The 21,494-nt window shown below is 39.9% G+C and overlaps 1 protein-coding gene across 1 annotated transcript in view; it reads right to left on the bottom strand.

The window, feature by feature from the left end:
- LOC103158657 (collagen alpha-1(XXIV) chain-like) overlaps positions 1-21,494 on the bottom strand; it is a 272,066-nt gene that overhangs the window by 59,561 nt on the left and 191,011 nt on the right. The window contains exons 43-47 of the mRNA XM_035450688.1: positions 15,705-15,758; positions 13,571-13,624; positions 13,393-13,446; positions 6,923-6,976; positions 5,461-5,568 (exon numbers count right to left, since the gene is read on the bottom strand). Coding sequence (XP_035306579.1) covers positions 5,461-5,568; positions 6,923-6,976; positions 13,393-13,446; positions 13,571-13,624; positions 15,705-15,758 — 324 coding nt within the window. The remainder of the gene's footprint in view (positions 1-5,460; positions 5,569-6,922; positions 6,977-13,392; positions 13,447-13,570; positions 13,625-15,704; positions 15,759-21,494) is intronic.

Consider the following 21,494-nt stretch of genomic DNA (forward strand, 5'->3'; position numbering starts at 1 on the left):
TCCCACCCGTGCACCTTTTAAACAATTAAGTTTTCAGTGTACTCTCTATGCGCCTCTGTGTTCAGCTACACAATTAACTACCGTAGTGTTAAGATATGAAGCCTACAATAGTCAGTACTGTAACATGGTGTACAAATAAAAGCAGAGGCTACACCACATAGCACAGGCTGTGGTAAGGTGCACAATTATGGTTTATGTAAGTACAGTCTATGATATTTCATGATGATGGAATCCCAAACAGTGCTCTTCCCAGAATCCTGTCATTACACAATACACGAGTATGTATGTGCAATTTTGTGTGTGGATCATGCACCATCCTTTCTTTAATAGATTCTGGAATTTCTATGTGGATAATTGTGTGATATGCAAGTAAAGACATTTTTTCTTCCATTATCATATGAATGACTTCTGTTTCTTGTTATTGCTCTGGTTGGAGCCTTGCTGTGTTTGGTAGACTCCAGTACAATGCTGAATGTGTCTTATATAACAGGAGTAAAGTGATATCTGCTATCATTTAAGAGCTCAGCAGGCTGCCTTACACAGTCAAAAGGTTTTATTAGAAAGGATACTGAAAACATTGGTGATTGGATAGTTTAATTAAAAACGTGAGAAAGAAAGAGGATACATACGGAAAGCAAGAGCACAGTACCTAATGGCCAACATGTGAGGCCCTGTGGAGAAGCACCGGAGGGTAGAGTCTTATAGGAGCAAACATGCTTGAGATACATTTCACTTGTTGTGTTTTGGGGAAGCCACAGACAGTAGCACAGATTAAATACATACGTGCTTGATTACTAAGTACCTGTTACTGCCTCAGGAGCAACAGGAAAAGACAGGTAACTTTTGAGTCAGCAGAAGAAAACTAAGATATCTATGGAAACCAGGAAAGGGAGAGGGGAAAGGATACTGCAGGACAAGGGGGATGGACTAAAGATGGAGATGCTCTAGGTGGAGAAACAAGATGCTCAACCTCCAGGAGAGCAGCCATTTCCTGCGATCCCTGATGCTTCTAAATATAGCATGAAGGGTACCATAGAGCTTGGAAAAGAAATGAATATGAGGTAAGTTCGCCATTATTTGAAGCTACCATCTACCTGAGAATCCAATAGAATCACAATAGAAAATTACCTGAAAATATTTTTAGCCATATGAAACTATAACTTTCAAATAGGTTGTTCTTAGTTATACAATAAAACTAACTGGTGTGTAGAGCATGAATAAGGACATACAGGCACCCGAGAGCAATACTAATATTTGGTGGATTGGCAATTTGAAGCCCAGATTCAATTGTGACCTACAGTTAATGATGTTGAGACAGTTTCCCTACTGTATTGTATAGAAGGTTTCAGAGGCTAGGGTAGACAGAGGCATGGAGATGCATTTATTGTATGTAATTGGAATTAGTCACTGTTCCCCTGGAGGGTCCACAGAAAGTTCTTTACCAAGGTGTTCAGAAACACACTGGAATCGAGTCTGTTTTAAATGGGAGTTTTGGAAAGCCTTAATAGTAGAACTCAGGATAGAATCTATTACCAGAGAAGAGGCAGAAGCAGCAATTGCACAGAGTCATGGCTTTATGGAATCAGAATGGTGTGATCTGTACAGATCTGTGGCAATATTTAACTTAACACAGGAACTCACAGAACCAACCAAATATGCCACGGCTTACTAGAATATGCTGATGTTAAAATGGAAAATTTGCTGGTCTTAGGGATACATAGAGATATATGTTGAGCTAAGAGTCTCAACCAGTTCTCAGAATCAGGGCTAATCCCCCAAGAGAAAGCAGAGCCTCCTGGGGGAAAACCCCATGGTATGGTGAGCGTGTGTTCTATGACTCAGCCCCAGAACTTGTTCACAAGGACCTCTGGTCAATTACTATATAACTGAGCACTGGAGAAAGCAAAACCCCAGCCTTTCTAGTGTAAAGTTCAAGGCACAGTGTACAAGTTCTCTTTCTGACTGGGACCTCAGATGCCTTGTTAATATTCCAGAGCCTGGGATACTGGGAGCAAAAGGCTGGATCAGTGTGAGGGCAATCCAGGCTACACATTAAGATTGTGTTTGAAGGAGGAGGTTAGAAGAGGAGAAGAAAAAGGAGGAGGAAGAAGGAAGAGGAAGAGGAGGAAAAAGAAAGTCCTCTATAATCAGATAACTGCTGCCAGAAGTATATGAATATTTATTTTAATTAAATATTCACCTTGGATGTAACATCTGTGTAGGCCTTAACCTGATGTTCTGATGAGGTTCCTCCAAAATGAATAGAAACTGTGTTTTAAAAAGCCCCTTAAAATATTAATTTTTCCAGATAGAACCTGTGTTATGATAAATCTTTACGCCAAAAGCCACCCAAGCCACCCACCACCACGTAGGTACTTTCTGCCAGCTGCCTGAGTTCTACCTGCAGAGTTAGGGCCCCAAATAATACACAGAGACTTATATTCGGTACAAATGCTGCTTGGCCAAAGACTAGGATTTCTCATCTGTTAGCTCAGTCTTAATTATCATAAATCTATATATTTTATAAGATTTATCTTATAGACGATGCCTTCTGCTGGAGCCCTCTCTTGCTGGTGGATCACATGGTGACTCCAGAGCAGAGACCAGGAGGAAGAGAGAAGGGGAAAAGGGAACCACTTCCTGCTTGTCCTTGCTTAAATATGACTCTCCCTGCTATGTCACTTCCTGCTTGTATCACCACTTCTTTACTACATTTCCCAGAATCTTCCTTGACTCCTAGTCCCTAGTCTAACTTGCTGCCTCATTGGCCAAACAGAACTTTATTCAACAATCAATAAGATGAACATACACAGAAGTACATTCCCCATCAAACTTGAGTACATATTTACTTCTAAAATACTCAGATTTAACAGATAATAGTTTCAGTTTCAACATAAAATACCTTGGGGTAACACTAACCAAAAAAGTGAAAGACCTATACCGTAAGAATTTTGAGTCTCCAAAGAAAGAAATAAAAGAAGATACCAGAAAATGGAAAGATCTCTCATGCTCTTGGATAGGCAAGATCAACATAGTAAAAATGGCAATCTTGCCAAAAGCAATCTACAGATTCAATGCAATCCCCATCAAAATCCCAACATAATTCTTCACAGACCTTGAAAGAACAATTTTCAACTTTATATGGAGAAACAAAAGACCCAAGATAGCCAAAACAACCCTGTACAATAAAGGAACTTCTGGAGGCATCATCATCCCTAACTTCAAGCTCTATTACAGAGCTATAGTCCTGAAAACAGCTTGGTATTGGCACAAAAATAGACAGGTAGACCAATGGAATACAGTTGAAAACCCTGATATTAACCCACACAGCTACGAACACATGATTTTTGACAAACAATCCAAGTTTATACGATGGAACAAAGAGAACATCGTCAACAAACGGTGCTGGCATAACTGGATGTGGACATACAGAAGATTGCAGATAGACCCAAGCCTATCACCCTGCACAAAACTTAAGTCAAAATGGATCAAAGACCTCAACATAAATCTAGCCACACTGAACCTATTAGAAGACAAAGTGGGAAACACCCTTGAATTAATTGGTACAGGAGACCGCTTCCTGAACATTACACCAGTAGCACAGACACTGAGATCAACAATTAATAAATGGGACCTCCTGAAACTGAGAAGCTTCTGTAAGGCAAAGGACACAGTCAGCAAGACAAAACAACAGCCCACAGATTAGGAAAAGATCTTCACCAACCCCACATCTGACAGAGGACTGATCTCCAAAATATACAAAGAACTTAAGAAGGAAGTCTCCAAAATACCTAACAATTCAATTAAAAAGTGGGGTACAGAACTAAATAGATAATTCTCAATAGAGGAATCTAAAATGGCTGAAAGACACATAAGAAAGTGTTCAACATCCTTAGTCATCATGGAAATGCAAATCAAAACATCTCTGAGATACCATCTTACTCCTGTCAGAATGGCCAAAATCAAAAACACCAATGACAGTTTATGCTGGAGAGGGTGTGGAGAAAGGGGAACACTCCTCCACTGCTGGTGGGAGTGCCAACTTGTACAGCCACTATGGAAATCAGTATGGTGACTCCTCAAGAAAATGGGAATAAGTCTACCACAAGATGCAGCAATTCCACTCCTAGGCATATACCCAAAAGAAGCACATTCATACAACAAAGACATCTGTCCCATGATGTTCATAGCAGCACTATTTGTAATAGCGTTTTAGTAGGGGGGGGATGGTAGGGAAGGAGGGGGGAAGAAGGGAACTGGGATTGTCATGTAATTCAATCTTGTTTGTAACTCAAATAAAAAAATTAAAAAAATTAAAATAGTCACAGTGATGACATTCTAAATAAAAAAGTTTCAGTTTCTTTTTGTTTTTAAATATATGAGGTAACTCACCATAGTGAAAGAAGAATATAAATATGGGCTTGGGTTTATGCACACCACCTTGCCAGATTTGAACAAGAAAAGAGAAACAAATCAATGGATAGCTATATCCAAACTGTGGAAACTTAAAAAGCTCAATTTTACTGGGTTACAGGAAGAAGACAGCTAATTCTTCTAATGTGTTGAGTGAAAATACAACCTGAGATGACAAACGTGTCTGGATTAGGTGGACTCTGATAAAAGAAAAAGATAACATGGCTAAGTGAAGACAAAAATATGGTTTTTCGGGCTGGAGAGATGAGCCGGCAGTTAAGAATGCTTGCTGCTCTTGCAGAAGTTCCCAGCAGCTGCGTCAGGCAGCTCACAACCTCCTATAACTTTAACTCCTGAAGATCTAATGCCCTCTTCTGGCTTCTTTAGGTACCTACAGCCATGATCATATACTCACACACAGATACACACACAGCCACACAGCCACACAGCCACACAGCCACGGACACACACACACACACACACACACACACACACACACACACACACTATTAAAAATAACTCCTTACAATATATGGTTTTAAATTTTCTGATAGAATAAGCTAGAAATTTGCATTTAAAACAAGAATAAATTTGAATCATTGTGTCACCCTTAAATGAACACAGGAAATATCCATGCAATTCTTGAAAATACTAGGGCTGTAAAAGCAAAGGGAAAATTATTCTGGGCAGAACCTACTTAAGGTACCGCCAAGACCGAAATGTTCCAAAGGAGTCTGAGGACATTTGATGAGTGCAAAACATAGCCTGGTCATGGAGCCACAGAATGGAGCTTCTTTTATTTTATTACCTTTAAACTTTTACATGTACAAAAATATATAAAGTGCTGCTATGGATTACCAGGCATAAAATATCCAAGAGAATGTACCCACTGACATACTTGGAAATCATTAGTACAACTCCAAAGTAATTACTAGAGAAATGGTTGACTTAACACCCAAACTGAGGAAGGTAATCCCAATCTCACGGTCCTCAAAAAGACACCAATGCACAGGAAATCAGGAGCAAAGATGCGTCCTCACTACTCACGGGAAGTCCTCGTTTTCCCAGTGGCCCAGGCTTCCCAGGGTCTCCTGACACGCCATCTACTCCATGGTATCCTTGCAAGCCTTTTGGCCCAGGAAGGCCGGGAAGTCCCTTGGTAATTAAAAATTATTTTGATTACAGAGACATATTGGGCAGATGAGATTTCCTGGTGTAGAAAAGGTTACATACTTCTGGACCTAGCCTTAAACATAAAATTTCCTCTACTTTTTAATGACTTACTGTTTGTGTCCATAAAAGAGTTGCCTTACAACGTTCCCTAAACAGATCTAGGGCTATAACTCCATAGCAGAATATTTCCCTCACATCTCTAAGGCCTTGGTTCCAGTCCAAGTATCCTAAAAAATGTTCTCTAAATAAAAATGAAAGCGAATCAGCAGTTTATTGTGTAACTTCTTGAGCCTCAGAGGATTCCCTGACATTTTTCACTGTGTCAGTTCATCTTTCTCTAGATGTCAAGAAAAGATGAGAGGCAGACACCGGAGAGCTTGAGATGCAGGTGTCAGTCTCTTCTGAAGCACCTTGAATCAGGTTTCCTTCAAGAATAATGATTATGCTGCTCGGTTTCCCCTTAAGTCAGAGAATCAGATGACTGATGAACAGGCCTAAATATCTTGTTTCCACCCTTGAATGAATAATTTTTTTATTTGTTTTGTTTTTTTCTTTGTGTAACAGCTCTGACTGTCCTGGAACTCACTCTGTATACTAGGCTGGCCTCTAACTCAGAGATCAGCCTGTCTCTGCTTCACAAGTGCTGGGATTAAAGACATGCACCACCACTGTCTTGCCCTGAACAACTGATTTTTATTTGTAGGGTCTTCGGCATGAATGTGTTTGCAATTTATCTTTTTTCCCCCTTTTGTCCCAATGCAGACTGGTGGAAGCAGGTATGTAAGTCTCAGCTGGGCAGCATCATGGGCATTCTCTTTGCTAAGCAGCCAGCCAGCACATACCTACCCAACCCAAGGAGGACTCTGATGCTCAGGTAAAATTAATCTTTATTCTGGGACAAAGGACTGATTTTCTTCCCAAGACTTTCTGCCCTAATTGCCAGGAGAATGAGAAGCTGAGTCCTCCAATTAAAACCCAGCTCATGTCTTTTTAATTATACTTGACTCTGACCTTCGTTACCACTCACTTGGTCATGTTTCCAGTTCCCTGTTTACAGTGGTTCACCAAGAGACAGAAGTAAGAATCCGCAGGGAGGGCTCCATAACACGGGAAAATAGCATCCTTCTCACTTGCAGGGACTTAGATTTAAACAGCAAGTTTGGTTTTGAGTTAGTGGTCATATTTTGTTCCCTCTGTGTTCCAGCATGGGTTTGAATTTTTTTCAAGACAGTCTGATTTATCCAACATGACATAACTGGCCCCAAACTATTCTGCTTGCTAAAGTTGTCAATTCTGCTTAGGAAAACAAGAAAGATAAAAGAGGTCTGCTACTTACGGGAATGCCAGGTTTTCCAGTAGGACCTGGAACTCCCTTTTTCCCCTTAGGACCCTGAAAATGGAAAGCACAGTTGTTAATAGATAAACATAAACTGACTTAAACAAGCCATGGAAAAGAACACAGAGGCCTGAATGGCACAGAAGCACACTAACCAGCTGCCTATCACTGGAATGGCCATTTAACTCTCCCGGGGTGGAGGGACCACTTCCATCATGGGAAATGGGAGAATTTGAATAGATCATCGATGAATTTCCTTCTTGCCCTGAGTTCGGATTTAAAAATTCAAGTCACAGTTCTAAAAGGGCATTGTAAATGTCCTCCCTCTCAGACAGGGTCTATGCCTCCTTTTAAACATGGCTAAATCCAGCGATACTCACTGAGTATCACATATCATGGCATCTGTTACACGCTAGGAATTCAGAGGCGAAGTCCCTGGTCACAAGACACTGTGAGGCCATGGCTGTGAACCAATAGCCAAAATGTGCTTCCATGGAAGCACAAAGAACACACTTGCAAACAGAAAAAAAGCAGGTGTTTGTTTTTCAAGGACTGTTTGTTTTTCCATGTGTGAGATGTTTTAAGTCATAATTGATTCAACAGTAACTGGTCTGCCATGGGGATAGTCAGAGACTGTGTCCGTGCAAATCATTCCATTGTTCTGATGATATCCTCGAATTATTTTCAGATGAAAAACATGGAAAACAGTGACCTGGTATACAAATAAGGAAAAGAATCATGTCATTACCAGACACACTTCTCAGAGATCATTTGAAGTTATCTCAGACAGGATTGTTTTAGCCTAGAATGGTAAACTCTTAAGGCTAGCATGCTGAAGGTACAGTTTAGTGGCATACACATAAATAATCATTTCAGATGTTACAACTTTGAAGATGGCCTTAAAATTTTGAAAAGATACAGTGCATGCCACCATGGAGAAGAAGGGCATCTTCTGTAAGAGACAGAACGTCCAACTGTTCAGCTGGGCTTGGTGCTATGCACTGAGTAAACCCAGACTCAGAAAGCTACCCCTGCAAGCATGTCTTAAATAGCTTCTGACCCCAGGTGGAGCCAGCATAGTGGGATCATGGCAGCTGGGGCCCAAAAAAGGATGACATGCATTTTGGTGGATGTGTGAAGGAGGTCTGGAGTAAAGTCACCATCTTGCTATCTTTCCTGACCATGGCAACCCAGAATGCTACTGCAGTATTGAGGGCAAAAAGCAAATGGGAAAGACTGTGTGCCACATGTGGCATGTTTGAGTATTTTAGAGGAGTTAAAGCCAGTTAACCAATTAGATTCCCCTCATTTAGCTGTCTACCACTACATGGGATGGACGTTCAGGACGGATGATAAGTTCTATTGCAAAGAATACAAGTAAAGTTCTTCTTCCAGTGTACGCTCGTGTACGTGCTTCACAAATTCAAATAACAAAGTACAAACAGGAATCTTCAGGCACTATTATAGTCAATTACATTTGAGAATGATACCTGTGTTGGGATTATTTCAGAAGTTAAATGCTGTGCTCCGGAGGCTGCTTCTAAAGGCTTACCACAACTAGAATGCTCTTTAGACTTGGATGGGCATTAAAAGCAGTGTTTAATAACACAACACTAGGGGAACTTTATGAATATGAGAGACACTTTAAAAGGTCATTTTACTAATGCTGGAAGGGTAGTCAAGGCAATACCCACCCATTGACAAGTAAGTCATTAAACTGATACCAAGAATCTGGCCTCTGTCTTGGGTCATTTAGATTAGCTATTCTCACTGTAGCTGAAAGAACACTGTAGCTATAAGAAGGGGTTCAATACATGTAGAACATTGTTCTTGTTATGGACAAAATGTTTGTGTGCTCCCCAAATTCACATGTTGACATTCTGGCCTAATGATGAAGTATAAAGGTTGGTCCTCTGGGAGGTGATGAGGTTTTGAGAGTGAGGGCCTTGGAGGGGATTAGTGCTCTTCTGAAGTAGACCCCAGAGAGCTGTCTGGTCTCTTCTCTCCTAGTGAGGATACAAGGAGGAGATGGCATCACCATGGGGGCCATCCTGACCTTGCACTCAGCCTCCAGAATGAAACTGTGTTACTTACAAGCTACATATCCCTTGGTACTTAGCTACAGAAGACTGGACAAAGTGATTCTTGTACTGCATTACATTTTATTTTGAGAATTTGTATATTAAAATGTCTCAAAACCAGCACCACCAGTTCTGTAACTCAACAAAGAGCTCAACATTATTAAACATTCCTCTCTCACAGCGGAGTCTGTGCAGTAGGAAATTACATATGGTCTAAGGTCAAGGAGACATGCTGCTGTGTGAGCCCTCCCTGGATGAGTAACTGGGTCATTACCTTCAGAAGGGAAACAGTCACACTCCAACCAACCCTCCAAATTCAGATGTAATAAAAGTAGATGCATGCTGTGACGTCAGACTTAACTTACTCATTTGATTTTATTTAAATATAAGTTCTTCATAAATCCATGGGTGGGATGTCCTTAAATAGAAAGGCAAACAACTCAGTAGGAAGTCTTTTCAGGGTACACGTTTCCCGTTGCTTGAACTGCATCCTAATGGCTCCTATGGAACCATTCTGGAAGCCTTCCATTCATGGGCATTCCACTGGTTCTCTGACTAGAGGTGATCTAGTTCTTGTGACAAAGGACATTTTAAGGTTCTCTGCTAATTGAAAGGTTGTTGTTTTGTGTTTGACTTTGTTTTTAAAGATATCTCAAGGGTAGTTATCACAGAACTCGGCTAGCTCCAACTGCCTTTGAGTGGTCTAACTTTAGAAAGAAACACAAACTCAGGGCTTCTTCCAAGAACTACTCTCCCTCTCTTCTCCTTTAACCAAGAAAATGACATTCATTAAAACCCAGAGGTTTTATGTTGAGAGGAAAAGGAGGCTTTGGCTGGAGTCCTAGGCTCTGAGGCTGTAGGAACTTCCACATACATTTGCATGGTAAGAAAACTCTGTAGGATGTGGTGGTTTTTGTCCCTCTTACTTCTTTCTGGGGAACCCACTCTCACACACTCAGTGAATGAGCTCATTAGTCAGTTAGGATTAAGTGTATTTTAATTTATAAAATTTTATAATTAACAAGAGATTTCAAAGCAATGGGTATGCTAATGAGACTCAGGAAATTAAGTTGTTTCTGGCTCTCTTGCTAATTAGTTCTGTGATCTTAGGTAATGCATAATCTCTCTAGGATTTAAATTTCTTCATTTTGAAAACAAGTTCACCGTCCAGATGACTTTAAGGGGCCATTTCTAACTCTAAAAAATAAACTTAAAGCCTTGCAAAAACAAGAGGACAACAATTGGACAGGACTCATCTGGCCACTAAAGGAGTCCTTAATGAATAATACATAATCAGTGGTTATTTTTGTAGCAAGTAATGCTAGTATAAATTGTCCTAAATTGTGCCATTGGACTTCATGCGACAGTACACCCCATCATCAGAAGTTAAGGCATGGACTCAGCTCCTCTTGGCACCAGTGCATAGGGACAGCTCACTAGCTCGCTGTGAAGACAGTTTCCTCATAAGAGAATTTGATTTTCATTGCTATAATCTTAGCAGATCCTAATAAGAACCAGAAAGTTTCTTTTTCAAGAGATATGTCAAAAGAGAAAAAGAAAACCTGATAGGCATAAAAGTTTTAATTAGAAAGCATTAGGCATTTTAGGATAAAACTTGGACACGCATCCACACTCTTGGGTAGCATGGAGCATTGTTCTATGAGCTTAATAGCTTGGTCCGCAACTTTTTCCATTGTATATATTAAAAATGTTAAGTGAAAGTGAAGGCAATCATGTTTCTCTGCTTTACATTTTCTTCATACAGGCCAGTTTATAATTCACTAACTAGTTATTAATCTTTGTTTATTTAATGTGTGTATGTATGTGTGTGTATATGTGTGTGTGTATGTGTTTGTGTGCATATGTGTGTGTGAGTGAACATGTGTGTAGGGAGACACCATAACCAGCCTCCTAAGGGCTGGCTACAGGTGTGATAAGCCTGACCACGCTTATCACGGCATGGGGTCAAGGTGAGGTCAGGATGGCTTCTTAAGAGACAGGAACACATGGAAGGCCTTCTGCTGCCCCTTCTCTCTGGCCTCCCTGCCTTGCTGCCCCTGGGCATGCTCTGGCTTACGTTTGGCTGGTATTTTTCTGAATAAAGGTATCTTAAACCAACAAGCTCAGCTATCACATGTGTGTGCAGGTACATGTGTATTTGTATGAGCACATATATGTAGAAGCTAGAGGATAACTTTGGGCATTGTTCTTCAGGATCTGCTCACTTTTAAAAAACAGATTTGTTTCATTAGAGTATTACGCGTATGTCTATTTTGCTTTAAATTATCTGTGAGGATGCATGGGCACACAAGCACAGGTGAGCGTGGTGGCCAGAAGAGGACATTTGATTCCAGGGAGCTGGTCTTACGGGTGGTTGTGAAATACCCAATGGGGTGCTGAGAACTTAGGTCCTCAACAAGAGTGATTGTAGCCATCTCTCCAGCCCGTCCACACCTTCTCCCGTTGACCTGCAAGTCTTTGCTTCTCAACATATTTTACACCTGCCTGGACTTAAAATATGGGCTCTGGGGAATCCAACTCAGGTTCTCATGCTTGCAAGGCCAGTAATGTACTGAGTGAGCTATATCCCTAACGCTTAATTCTTTTTTTATTAAGGAATCAAATGCGATGTTACAACATACATAGCCTGAATATTTAAAAAGCTTCTGTGTGACTTCACAACCACTGAACATCTATTCACTATATCTGACCCGACTTCATTTTACTACTTAACTCTGGCAGCTGGAAACACAAATTGGAGTAAAGACACCTTTATAAATTAGAAGAAACATAACCCCACAAATATTTTTCTACCCATTCCTATAAAATTTAAAATTAGGCTACAGTAAGTTTTCTTAAGTACCGTATTTTAAGGGCCAGGGGTGTGGCTTAGTGGCAGAGCACTTTCTTCGAGTGTCCAAGGCTCTGGGTTCAATCCCTACCACTAGAAACAAGATTCCTTAATCTGAGTCAAGAGCAAGTGAGAAGCAGGACAGTCATGGGCTGATGGTGGAAATGAAACTCTGAGCTGTATATGCTTGAGGCCAGGCCTGTCTAGACGTTTAAATTCAGTGAACCAACAGAGTTGTCACTTGCTTGATAATAAAGTCAGCTGTTGAGTCTAGGATATACAATCAAATGGCTATTTTTACATTTTTTCTGTCAGATAGATTCTTCACTTGGATGAACCTCAGTCAGGCCCCTCACCCTGGGCCCGCCACACCCTGATGTCTGATCCCTCTCATTCCTCACTGCCCACCCCCACCTGATGTCTGGTCACCTTGGCCTGTGCACACAGGACTGCTGCTGGTCTTTTTATCTAGATTCTCCCTTACTCCTAATGTTGTTCTTGGTAATTTTCCATCCACTGATCCTTACTGTGGTGATATATTAATGATTTATGAAAGTCTGCCTGAGGGTTCAGAATGCAAAGCTAGCCATAAGCCAGTCATACTAGCTAGCCATAGAGCCAGGCAGTGGTGGCACACACCTTTAGTCCCAAGACTCAAGAGACAAGCAGATGGATTGAACTCTGTTAGTTCAAGGCTCCACTGAGCTACATGAAATTGATCCAGTCTAAAAGAGAAACAGCTTACACAAAGGTGATCTCAGCACTTGGGATCCCATGCCTTTAATCCCAGCACTTGAGGTATGTAAGATAGGAGCAGATATTCAGTCTGGGGGCATTTTGGTCTCCAGTCATGCTCAGGCAATTGGTCTCTAGCCATGTACAGGGCAGAATTGCTTCAGTCTGGGTAGAGGTAAGAGCTACTGACTTGCCTGCTTTGCTTTTCTGATGTTTAGCTTGAAGCTTGGACCCCAATATCTGTCTCTGGGCTTTTATTATTCCTAATACACGTTACTATGCTCCTTGCCTATGATTTTTCATCAGCTGGTTCTATATTCAGAATTAAACCCAATCTCTGTCTGACTCTAAAACCTCCTATAATTGTGGAGAACCCTATACCAATTGTGACTGTTATGAGCACAGTTTTCATTGCCCCTTTTGAGCAAGTCTTCAATGGTTTTCCTTATTAATAACTTCTACAGCCAGGTCTATATGACTGATAGGGTTTCACTCTACAGTGCTGGTACTTCTGTTTGAAACCTCAGTAACAGACTACCTTAGGGGATATCCTTAGGTGATTGTTTTCAAGATCAAGATAGGTAAAATGCAATTTAGATTCTACTCAAAAGATACAAGTCATTCAGTCATGGTTTAGCACGAAGTCTGACATGTGGCCCCTTAATCCTCCCCCAGAGGCTTACAGTGATCTCCACTCAGGAGAGTGGACAGCTACTTGAATTATAATCAACAGCAATCTCTCTTGTGCCCACTTTCCTAAGCCAACCATAAACTTCACATTCCCTCAAACAAGTCTCACTTACTTCAGCTCCTTTCTCTCCTTTCAGTCCTTGTCCACCTTGGTCGCCAGGTTCACCCTTTAATAGGAGCCAAGAGAGAAATCTCATGTAAAGTAAAGAAGAAGTGAGCTATTAAAGCTATTAAAGAAGAATGTGATTCTATTAAAAAATGCTGAAATTATAGAATACTTTCACAACATACTGGGGGCCCTTGTTGTCCCGTGGCACCTCGGAGTCCTGGCACACCCATATGGCCCTAGGGATAAAAAAGATTCAATTAATTCAAGTAAGCTCAGTTGTGTGACCTAGACTTTATCACTTAAAATAGAAGCAGAGAATTCAAGAAGTGAACTTAGATATAGAATCTTCTTTGAAACAGGATAGAATCTATAGTTGAGGGATATTTTGATGAATATGGCATATTATGTTGGACAAATAATATGTTTTGGTTTTGTTTTAAAACTGTGGGTTAATGCAGAGGATTGAATGGAGGATTAGGATGGCGCATGATCTTTGTAGCCTGAAAATGTGGTGTTATTTGGAAAAGAAGTCTTTATAGATGTGAGCACATGTGGTGGTTTGAAGCACAATGGCCCCGAAAGGGAGTAGTACTATTAGGAGGTATGGCTCTGCTGCAGTAGGTATAGCTTTCTTGGAGGAAGTGTGTCACTGTGGGGTGGGCTTTGAGGTCTCTTCAGCTCAAGCTTCCCTCAGTGTGACTATCAGTCAACTTCCTGCTGCCTTCTGGTCAAGATGTAACCAGCACCTCATCTTCCCGGACACTGTCATGCTTCCTGTTATGATGATAATGGACTGAACCTCTGAAACTGTAAGCCACAAACTCAATTAAATGATTTCTTTGTAAGAGCTGTGGTGTTTATGGTGCTTCTTCACAGCAATAGAAACTCTAAGACGTGAAATTAAGCATCCCCAGTCTGAGTCAGTTAAAAGCTCAGGATGATGATGCTGAGCCATAGCGTTGGTGACTCTCTGGCTTGTCATAGTAGGGAGACCTTTCCACAATGACCCCACAAACACCAACTCTCTCTTTGGATTCTATGAAGTTGCTTGTTGGTGACATACTTGGTAAGTGGATTTGAGAGGACTATGGTTGGGGACAGGGAATCTAGTTAGAGAGCTATTGAAATAATTCAGACAAAAGACATCTTGAGAAGATCAATTTAATTCTGGCAATTATCTGTCTACCTGCTTGCCCATCAACTTGGCTAATCTAAGTCTGCCTTTCAGTAGTGATCACAGAGCATCAAACTTGAGACGGAGATGCATTGGGTCAAGTAGTCTGCTAGTTCATCATTAAAAGCAAATTACATGCAGGGCTCCCAACTAAATACTATACAAGATAGAATAAACTTAGATTCTCATTGGGGAGCTAAGGCACCATGTAATTTAAAAACCAACTAGCAAAAATATAGTAACAAAAGACAGTGAAGTGTGTTGAGTGACCTATAAACAATATTATAGGATTGCAAAGGGCAAGGTTGCTGTTTGAATCAGATGAGAGGAAAGTTAGAGACAAATTATAAATAGCAGATGGAGTCTCTGTCAGCCAAGGTTATGCAATGCTGGGAGCAGGAGGGGATCTGGTGAGCAAAGAAGTAAGACTAAAGTGACAGGGAAATTGACATTGTAAACAAGAGACAAGAGATAGCAGACATAGTCAACAGAAACATGGGTCTATAAGTTTGAGTAAGTTCTTTATATGAGCTAACCGTTTCAGGGGATTATGTGAATCTTAATCAAAGAAATGGAAGAGACTAAGGACTAACCTAAGTCATGGTGCTATAACGTTATCAATCTATTTCTTCAATGAGTCTTTATGGGATTTCTACTAGCTACCAGGGATTCTGCAACCTAGAAATTGGGACACTGTAATAAAAAGGCCAGAAAAGATTCCTATTCTCCTAGATCTGACGTTTTGGTGGGTGAGACTGATAATAAAGAAAACAAAACCAAATAAAACCTAATAAGGTAATATAACAGTTGAGTACCATGATAGAAACGAGGATGCATGATAAAGTGTTAGATATAGATCTACTTTAGGTAGAGCAGGCAAAACAGGTCTAGATCTGTGTTAGTAGGGTAGTTAGGGAAAGCCTTCCTGGTGATAACTCTCCAGTTGACACAACTCTGATGAGAAAAAACAATAGTGGGAAGAAACCAATGTTAGACAGCAGAAAGAGCTAGGTGTCCTCTGAATCAAAAACAGAATGCATGGCTGATTATTTCAGCATGTTTGCTTTTGTTTGGAACTGAACACAGTTTCAGGGAAATTCTACTCAAATTAATAAGCCAGGTGTGTAGCTTCCAGAGATTACCTTATAGCCTTCCTCACCATGCTCTCCTCGCTCTCCTTGCTCCCCCACTGGGCCCTACAGAGAGCACACATAAATACAGTCACTTTCATGGCTGTAATCCCAGAGTGCAGATGCTACAGTTAGGGTGGTTTATTCTTTTGCCAAAAAATATAAGATCAATGTATAGAAAATTCTTTAGTCTGCTATTTCAAGTGATATCAAAAGTGCAATAGAATTAAAACCTTGATCAATTAACTTAATAATTTATATACAGTTGCCATATCATTTTGAAACTTTTATGTACAGTTATTAGAACTAATATAATAAATTACAACACAGATATAATTATTCTGAGGTTTACTGCTATACAGAATTATATGAGTATAGTCTCATAATGATTCACTATGAAAAATATTGAAATGATAGCTAATAAAACCTTGAATTGTTTTCCCAGAAATTGTTTATTACTTTTTTGCAGATTTTTAAAATTTGAATTAGAAACAAGATTGTTTTACATGTCAATCCCAGGTCCCTTCTCCCTCCCATCCTCTCCTACCACCCCCCCAATTAAAACCCTACCTATCACATATCCTTTCTGCTCCCCCTGGATGGTGAGGCGTTCCATAGGGTGTCATCAGAGTCTATCGTATCCTTTGGGATAGGGCCAAGGCCCACCCCCATGTGTCTAGGCTCAGGGAGTATCCCTCTATGTGGAATGGGCTCCCAAAGTTCACACCTATGCTAGGGGTAAGTACTGATCTACTACAGGAGGTCCTGTAGATTTCTTTTTTAAAAACATATTTTTTAAGACCCTGTCTTTTTTATAGCTGATCATTTAAAACTTTTTATTTAAATCTAAAAACAATCTTGTTTTATACACCAATCCCATTTTCCTCTCCTTTCTGTCCACTCCCTCCACTCTCATCCACTCCTCAGAGAGGGTGAGGCCTCCCATGGGGGAATCAACAAAGTCTGTCACACCTTTTGGGGCAACACTGAGGTCCTCCCCCTGCATCTAGGCTGAGAGAATATCTCTCCATAGGAAATGGGCTCCAAAAAGCCAGTTGGTGTACTAGGGACAAACACAGGTTCCACTGCCAGTGGCCTCATAGACTACATTCAGGTGGCATAGTTCTGTTTCTTTTTTCTTTTTTTATTTGAGTTACAAACAAGATTGAATTACCTGACAATCCCAGTTCCCTTCTTCCTCCCCTCCTCCCCAACACTCCCCCCCAACTAAAACCCTATCTATCTCATATCCTTTCTTCTAATCTATACCTGACTCAACCTTTCTGCTCCCTCATGACCTCTGCATCCTTCCTCTTCTTCCCTTCTCATTCTTGTAGCTCCCTCCCTCCTCTTCCCATGCTCTCAATTTGCTCAGGGAATCGTGTCCCTTTCCCCTTCTCCAGGGGACAAAGTTTGTTTCTTTTATAGTCCTCCTTGTTTACTATTTTCTCTGGCAGTGTGTATTGTAGGCTGGTAATCCCTTACTCTATGTTTAAAATCCACATATGAGTGAGTACATATCATGTTTGTCTTTCTGTGATTGGGTTACCTAGCTCAGAATGGTTTCTTCGAGTTCCATCCATTTTCCTGCAAATTTCAAAATTCCATTTTTTTTTTCTGCTGAGTAGTACTCCATTGTGTAAATGTCCACATTTTCTCTATCCATTCTTCAGTTGAGGGACATCTAGGCTGCTTCCAGTTACTGGGTATTACAAATAGTGCTGCTATGAACATCATTGAACAGATGTCTTTGTTGTATGAATGTGCTTCTTTTGGGTATATGCCTAGGAGTGGAATTGCTGCATCTTGTGGTAGACTCATTCCCATTTTCTTGAGGAGTTGCCATACTGATTTCCAAAGTGGCTGTACAAGTTGGCACTCCCACCAGCAGTAAGTGTTCCTCTTTCAGCATAAACTATCATTGGTGTTTTTGATTTTGGCCATTCTGACAGGAGTAAGATGGTATCTCAGAGATGTTTTGATTTGCATTTCCATGATGACTAAGGTTGTTGAACACTTTCTTATGTGTCTTTCAGCCATTTTAGATTCCTCTATTGAGAATTATCTATTTAGTTCTGTACCCCACTTTTTAATTGGATTGTTTGGTGTTTTGGGGACTAGCTTCTTGAGTTCTTTGTATATTTTGGAGATCAGCCCTCTGTCAGATGTGGGGTTGGTGAATATCTTTTCCCAGTCTGTGGGCTGCCATTTTGTCTTGCTGACTGTGTCCTTTGCCTTACAGAAGCTTCTCAGTTTCAGGAGGTCCCATTTATCAATTGTTGATCTCAGTGTCTGTGCTACTGGTGTAATGTTCAGGAAGCGGTCTCCTGTACCAATTAATTCAAGGGTATTTCCCACTTTGTCTTCTAATAGGTTCAGTGTGGCTGGATTTATGTTGAAGTCTCTGATCCATTTTGACTTAAGTTTTGTGCAAGGCGATAGGCTTGGGTCTATCTGCAGTCTTCTACATGTCCGCATCTAGTTATGCCAGCACCATTTGTTGAAGATGTTCTTTTTGTTCCTTTGTATAAACTTGGATTGTTTGTCAAAAATCATGTGTTTGTAGGTGTGTTGGTTAATATCAGGGTTTTCAACTGTATTCCATTGGTCTACCTGTCTATTTTTGTGCCAATACCAAGCTGTTTTCAGGACTATGGCTCTGTAATAGAGCTTGGAGTTAGGGATGATGATGCCTCCAGAAGTTCCTCTATTGTACAGGTTTGTTTTGGCTATCCTGGGTCTTTTGTTTCTCCAAATAAAGTTGAGAATTGTTCTTTCAAGGTCTGTGAAGAATTGTGTTGGGATTTTGATGGGGATTGCATTGAATCTGTAGACTGCTTTTGGCAAGATTGCCACTTTTACTATGTTGATCCTACCTATCGAAGAGCATGGGAGACCTTTCCATTTTCTGGTATCTTCTTTAATTTCTTTCTTTAGAGACTCAAAATTCTTACAGTATAGGTCTTTCACTTTTTTGGTTAGTGTTACCCCAAGGTATTTTGTGTTGTCTGTGGCAATTGTAAAGGGTGATGTTTCTCTGATTTTTTTCTCCATCAATGTGTCATCCGTATATAGTAGGGCTACAGATTTTTTTGAGTTAATCTTGTATCTTGCCACTTTGCTGAAGGTGTTTATCAGCTGTAGGAGTTCCGTGGTAGAGTTTATCGGGTCACTTATATAGACTATCATAACATCTGCAAATTGTGAGAGTTTGACTTCTTCCTTTCCGATTTGTATTCCCTTGATCTCCTTTTGTTGTTTTATTGCTCTAGCTAGAACTTCAAGGAAAATATTGAAGAGGTATGGAAAGAGTGGACAGCCTTGTCTTGACCCCGATTTTAGAGGAATTGCATTGAGTTTCTCTCCATTTAATTTGATGTTGGCTGTTGGCTTGCTGTATATTGCTTTTATTATGTTGAGGTATGTTCCTGTTATCTCGAATTTCTCCTAGACCTTTATCATGAAGGGGTGTTGGATTTTGTCAAAGGCTTTTTCGGCATCTAGTGAGACGATCATGTGGTTTTTTTTCCTCAGTCTGTTTATATGGTGGATTACATTGATGGATTTTTGTATGTTGAACCATCTTTGCATTCCTGGGATGATACCTACTTGATCATAGTGGATGATTTCTCTGATGTGTTCTTGGATTTGATTTGCCACTATTTTATTGAGTATTTTTGCATCAATGTTCACGAAGGATATTGGTCTGTAGTTCTCTTTCTTAGTTGTGTCTTGGGTATCAAGGTTGTTGAAGCCTCATAAAAAGAGTTTGGCAATGACCCTTTGCTTCTATTGTGTGGAATACTTTGAGAAGAATTGATATTAGCTGTACCTTGAATTTCTGGTAGAATTCTGCACTGAAGCCATCTGGTCCTGGGTTTTTTTGGTTGGGAGACTTCTGATGACTGCTTCTATTTCATTAGGGGTTACAGGTGCATTTAATTTGCTTATCTGTTCTTGATTTAATTTTGGTAGGTGAAATCTGTCCAGAAAATTGTCCATTTCCTTTAGATTTTTCAAATTTTGAGGAATATAGGTTTTCAAAGTATGACCTGATGATTCTCTGGATTTCCTCTGTGTCTGTTGTTATGTCCCCCCTTTCAGTCCTGATTTTATTAATTTGCATGTTCACTCTCTGTTGTTTGGTAAGTTTGGATAAAGGTTTGTCTATCTTGTTGATTTTCTCGAAGAACGAACTCTTCCGTTATATTGATTCTTTGTATTGTTCTCATCGTTTCCATTTTATTGATTTCAGCCCTCAATTTGATTATTTCCTGATGTCTGCTCCTCCGGGGTGTATTGACTTCTTTTTGTTCTAAAGCTTTCAGTTGTGCTGTTAATTCTCTAGTGTGATTATTCTCTGTTTCTTCATGTGGGCACTTAGAGCTATGAACTTTCCTCTTAGCACTGCTTTCAAAGTGTCCCGTAGGTTTGCGTATTTTGTGTCAACATTCTTATTGAATTCTAGGAAATCTTTAATTGCTTTTTTTATTTCTTTCTCGACCCAAGAATTGTGCAATTGGGTGTTATTTAATTTCCATGAGTTTGTAAGTTTTCTGTAATTCATGTTGATGTTGAATTCTAACTTTAAGGCATGGTGTTCTAATAAGATACAGGGGGTTATTTCAATTTTTTTTGTTCCTGTTGAGGTTTGCTATGTTGCCAAGTATATGGTGGATTTTAGAGAAGGTTCCATGTGGTGCTCAGAAGATGGTAAATTATTTTGTATTTGGATGGAATGCTCTATAGACATCTGTTAGGTCCAATTGCACCGTAACTTCTATTACTTCCTTTGTTTCTTTGTTAAGTTTCTGTCTGGTGTTCCTGTCTGGTGGTGAGAGTGGAGTGTTGAAGTCTCCCACTATAAGTGTGTGCGGTTTTATGTGTGATTTGAGTTTTAGTAATGTTTCTTTTACAATCGTGGATGCCTTTGTATTTGGGGCATAAATGTTCAGAATTGAGATTTCATCCTGATGGATTTCTCCTGTGATGAGTAGGAAGTGGCTCCCTTCATCTCTTTTGATTGATTTTTGTTTAAAGTCCAATTTGTTGGATATTAGGATTGCTTCCCCCCCCCGCTTGTTTCTTGGGTCCATTTGATTGGAAAAATCTTTTCCTAACCTTTAATTATTAGGTACCTCTGTGTTTGAAGTTGAGAAAACCTTTAATTTTATGAGTAGAATATAATATAAATCTTGAACTTTTCTTAATCTTAAGTGGGTTGAAATTTATGCAAGGCTTAATTGTATTTACAGGCTTCTTAACTGACCTAACAAAATAAGACTTATTTTTAATATACTTGTTATATGAATTTTGATATGATAAACTGCTCAAATTATAATATTTAAAATTTACATATAGTATTAGTTATCAAAGACTAGAACCTCCTGTCTGAACAGAAACTTAAATTGAGGTAAGTTGGAAAAGCAGGAGATATTATAGACTGATTATTATAGACTACTGATAGATAAAATCACCTTACTCTTAGTGAACAGTTAGTAGGCACAATGCAAAGAGAAGCCCTGATCCTGTCTTATTCTGGGTATCTGGTTTAAGTCCCATGTCTGTCTCATGTCTACTGGGAATTCCCACAAAAGTTGACTCTAATTTTAGTGCACAGGTATTTATTACGTTTTAGCAGATAGTTTTCTATTGACATTCCCAAATCTGGGAAAACAGTATTCTCCACTTGGCAATATTTTCTGTTTTTTAGACAGTTTTTATATTATTTCCCCCTAAGTCAGTGGTTCTCAATGTTCCTAATGCTATGACCCTTTGGTGCAGTTCCTCATGTTGTGGTGA

Source organism: Cricetulus griseus (assembly GCF_003668045.3).
Source record: "Cricetulus griseus strain 17A/GY chromosome 1 unlocalized genomic scaffold, alternate assembly CriGri-PICRH-1.0 chr1_0, whole genome shotgun sequence".
NCBI lineage: Eukaryota > Metazoa > Chordata > Mammalia > Rodentia > Cricetidae > Cricetulus > Cricetulus griseus.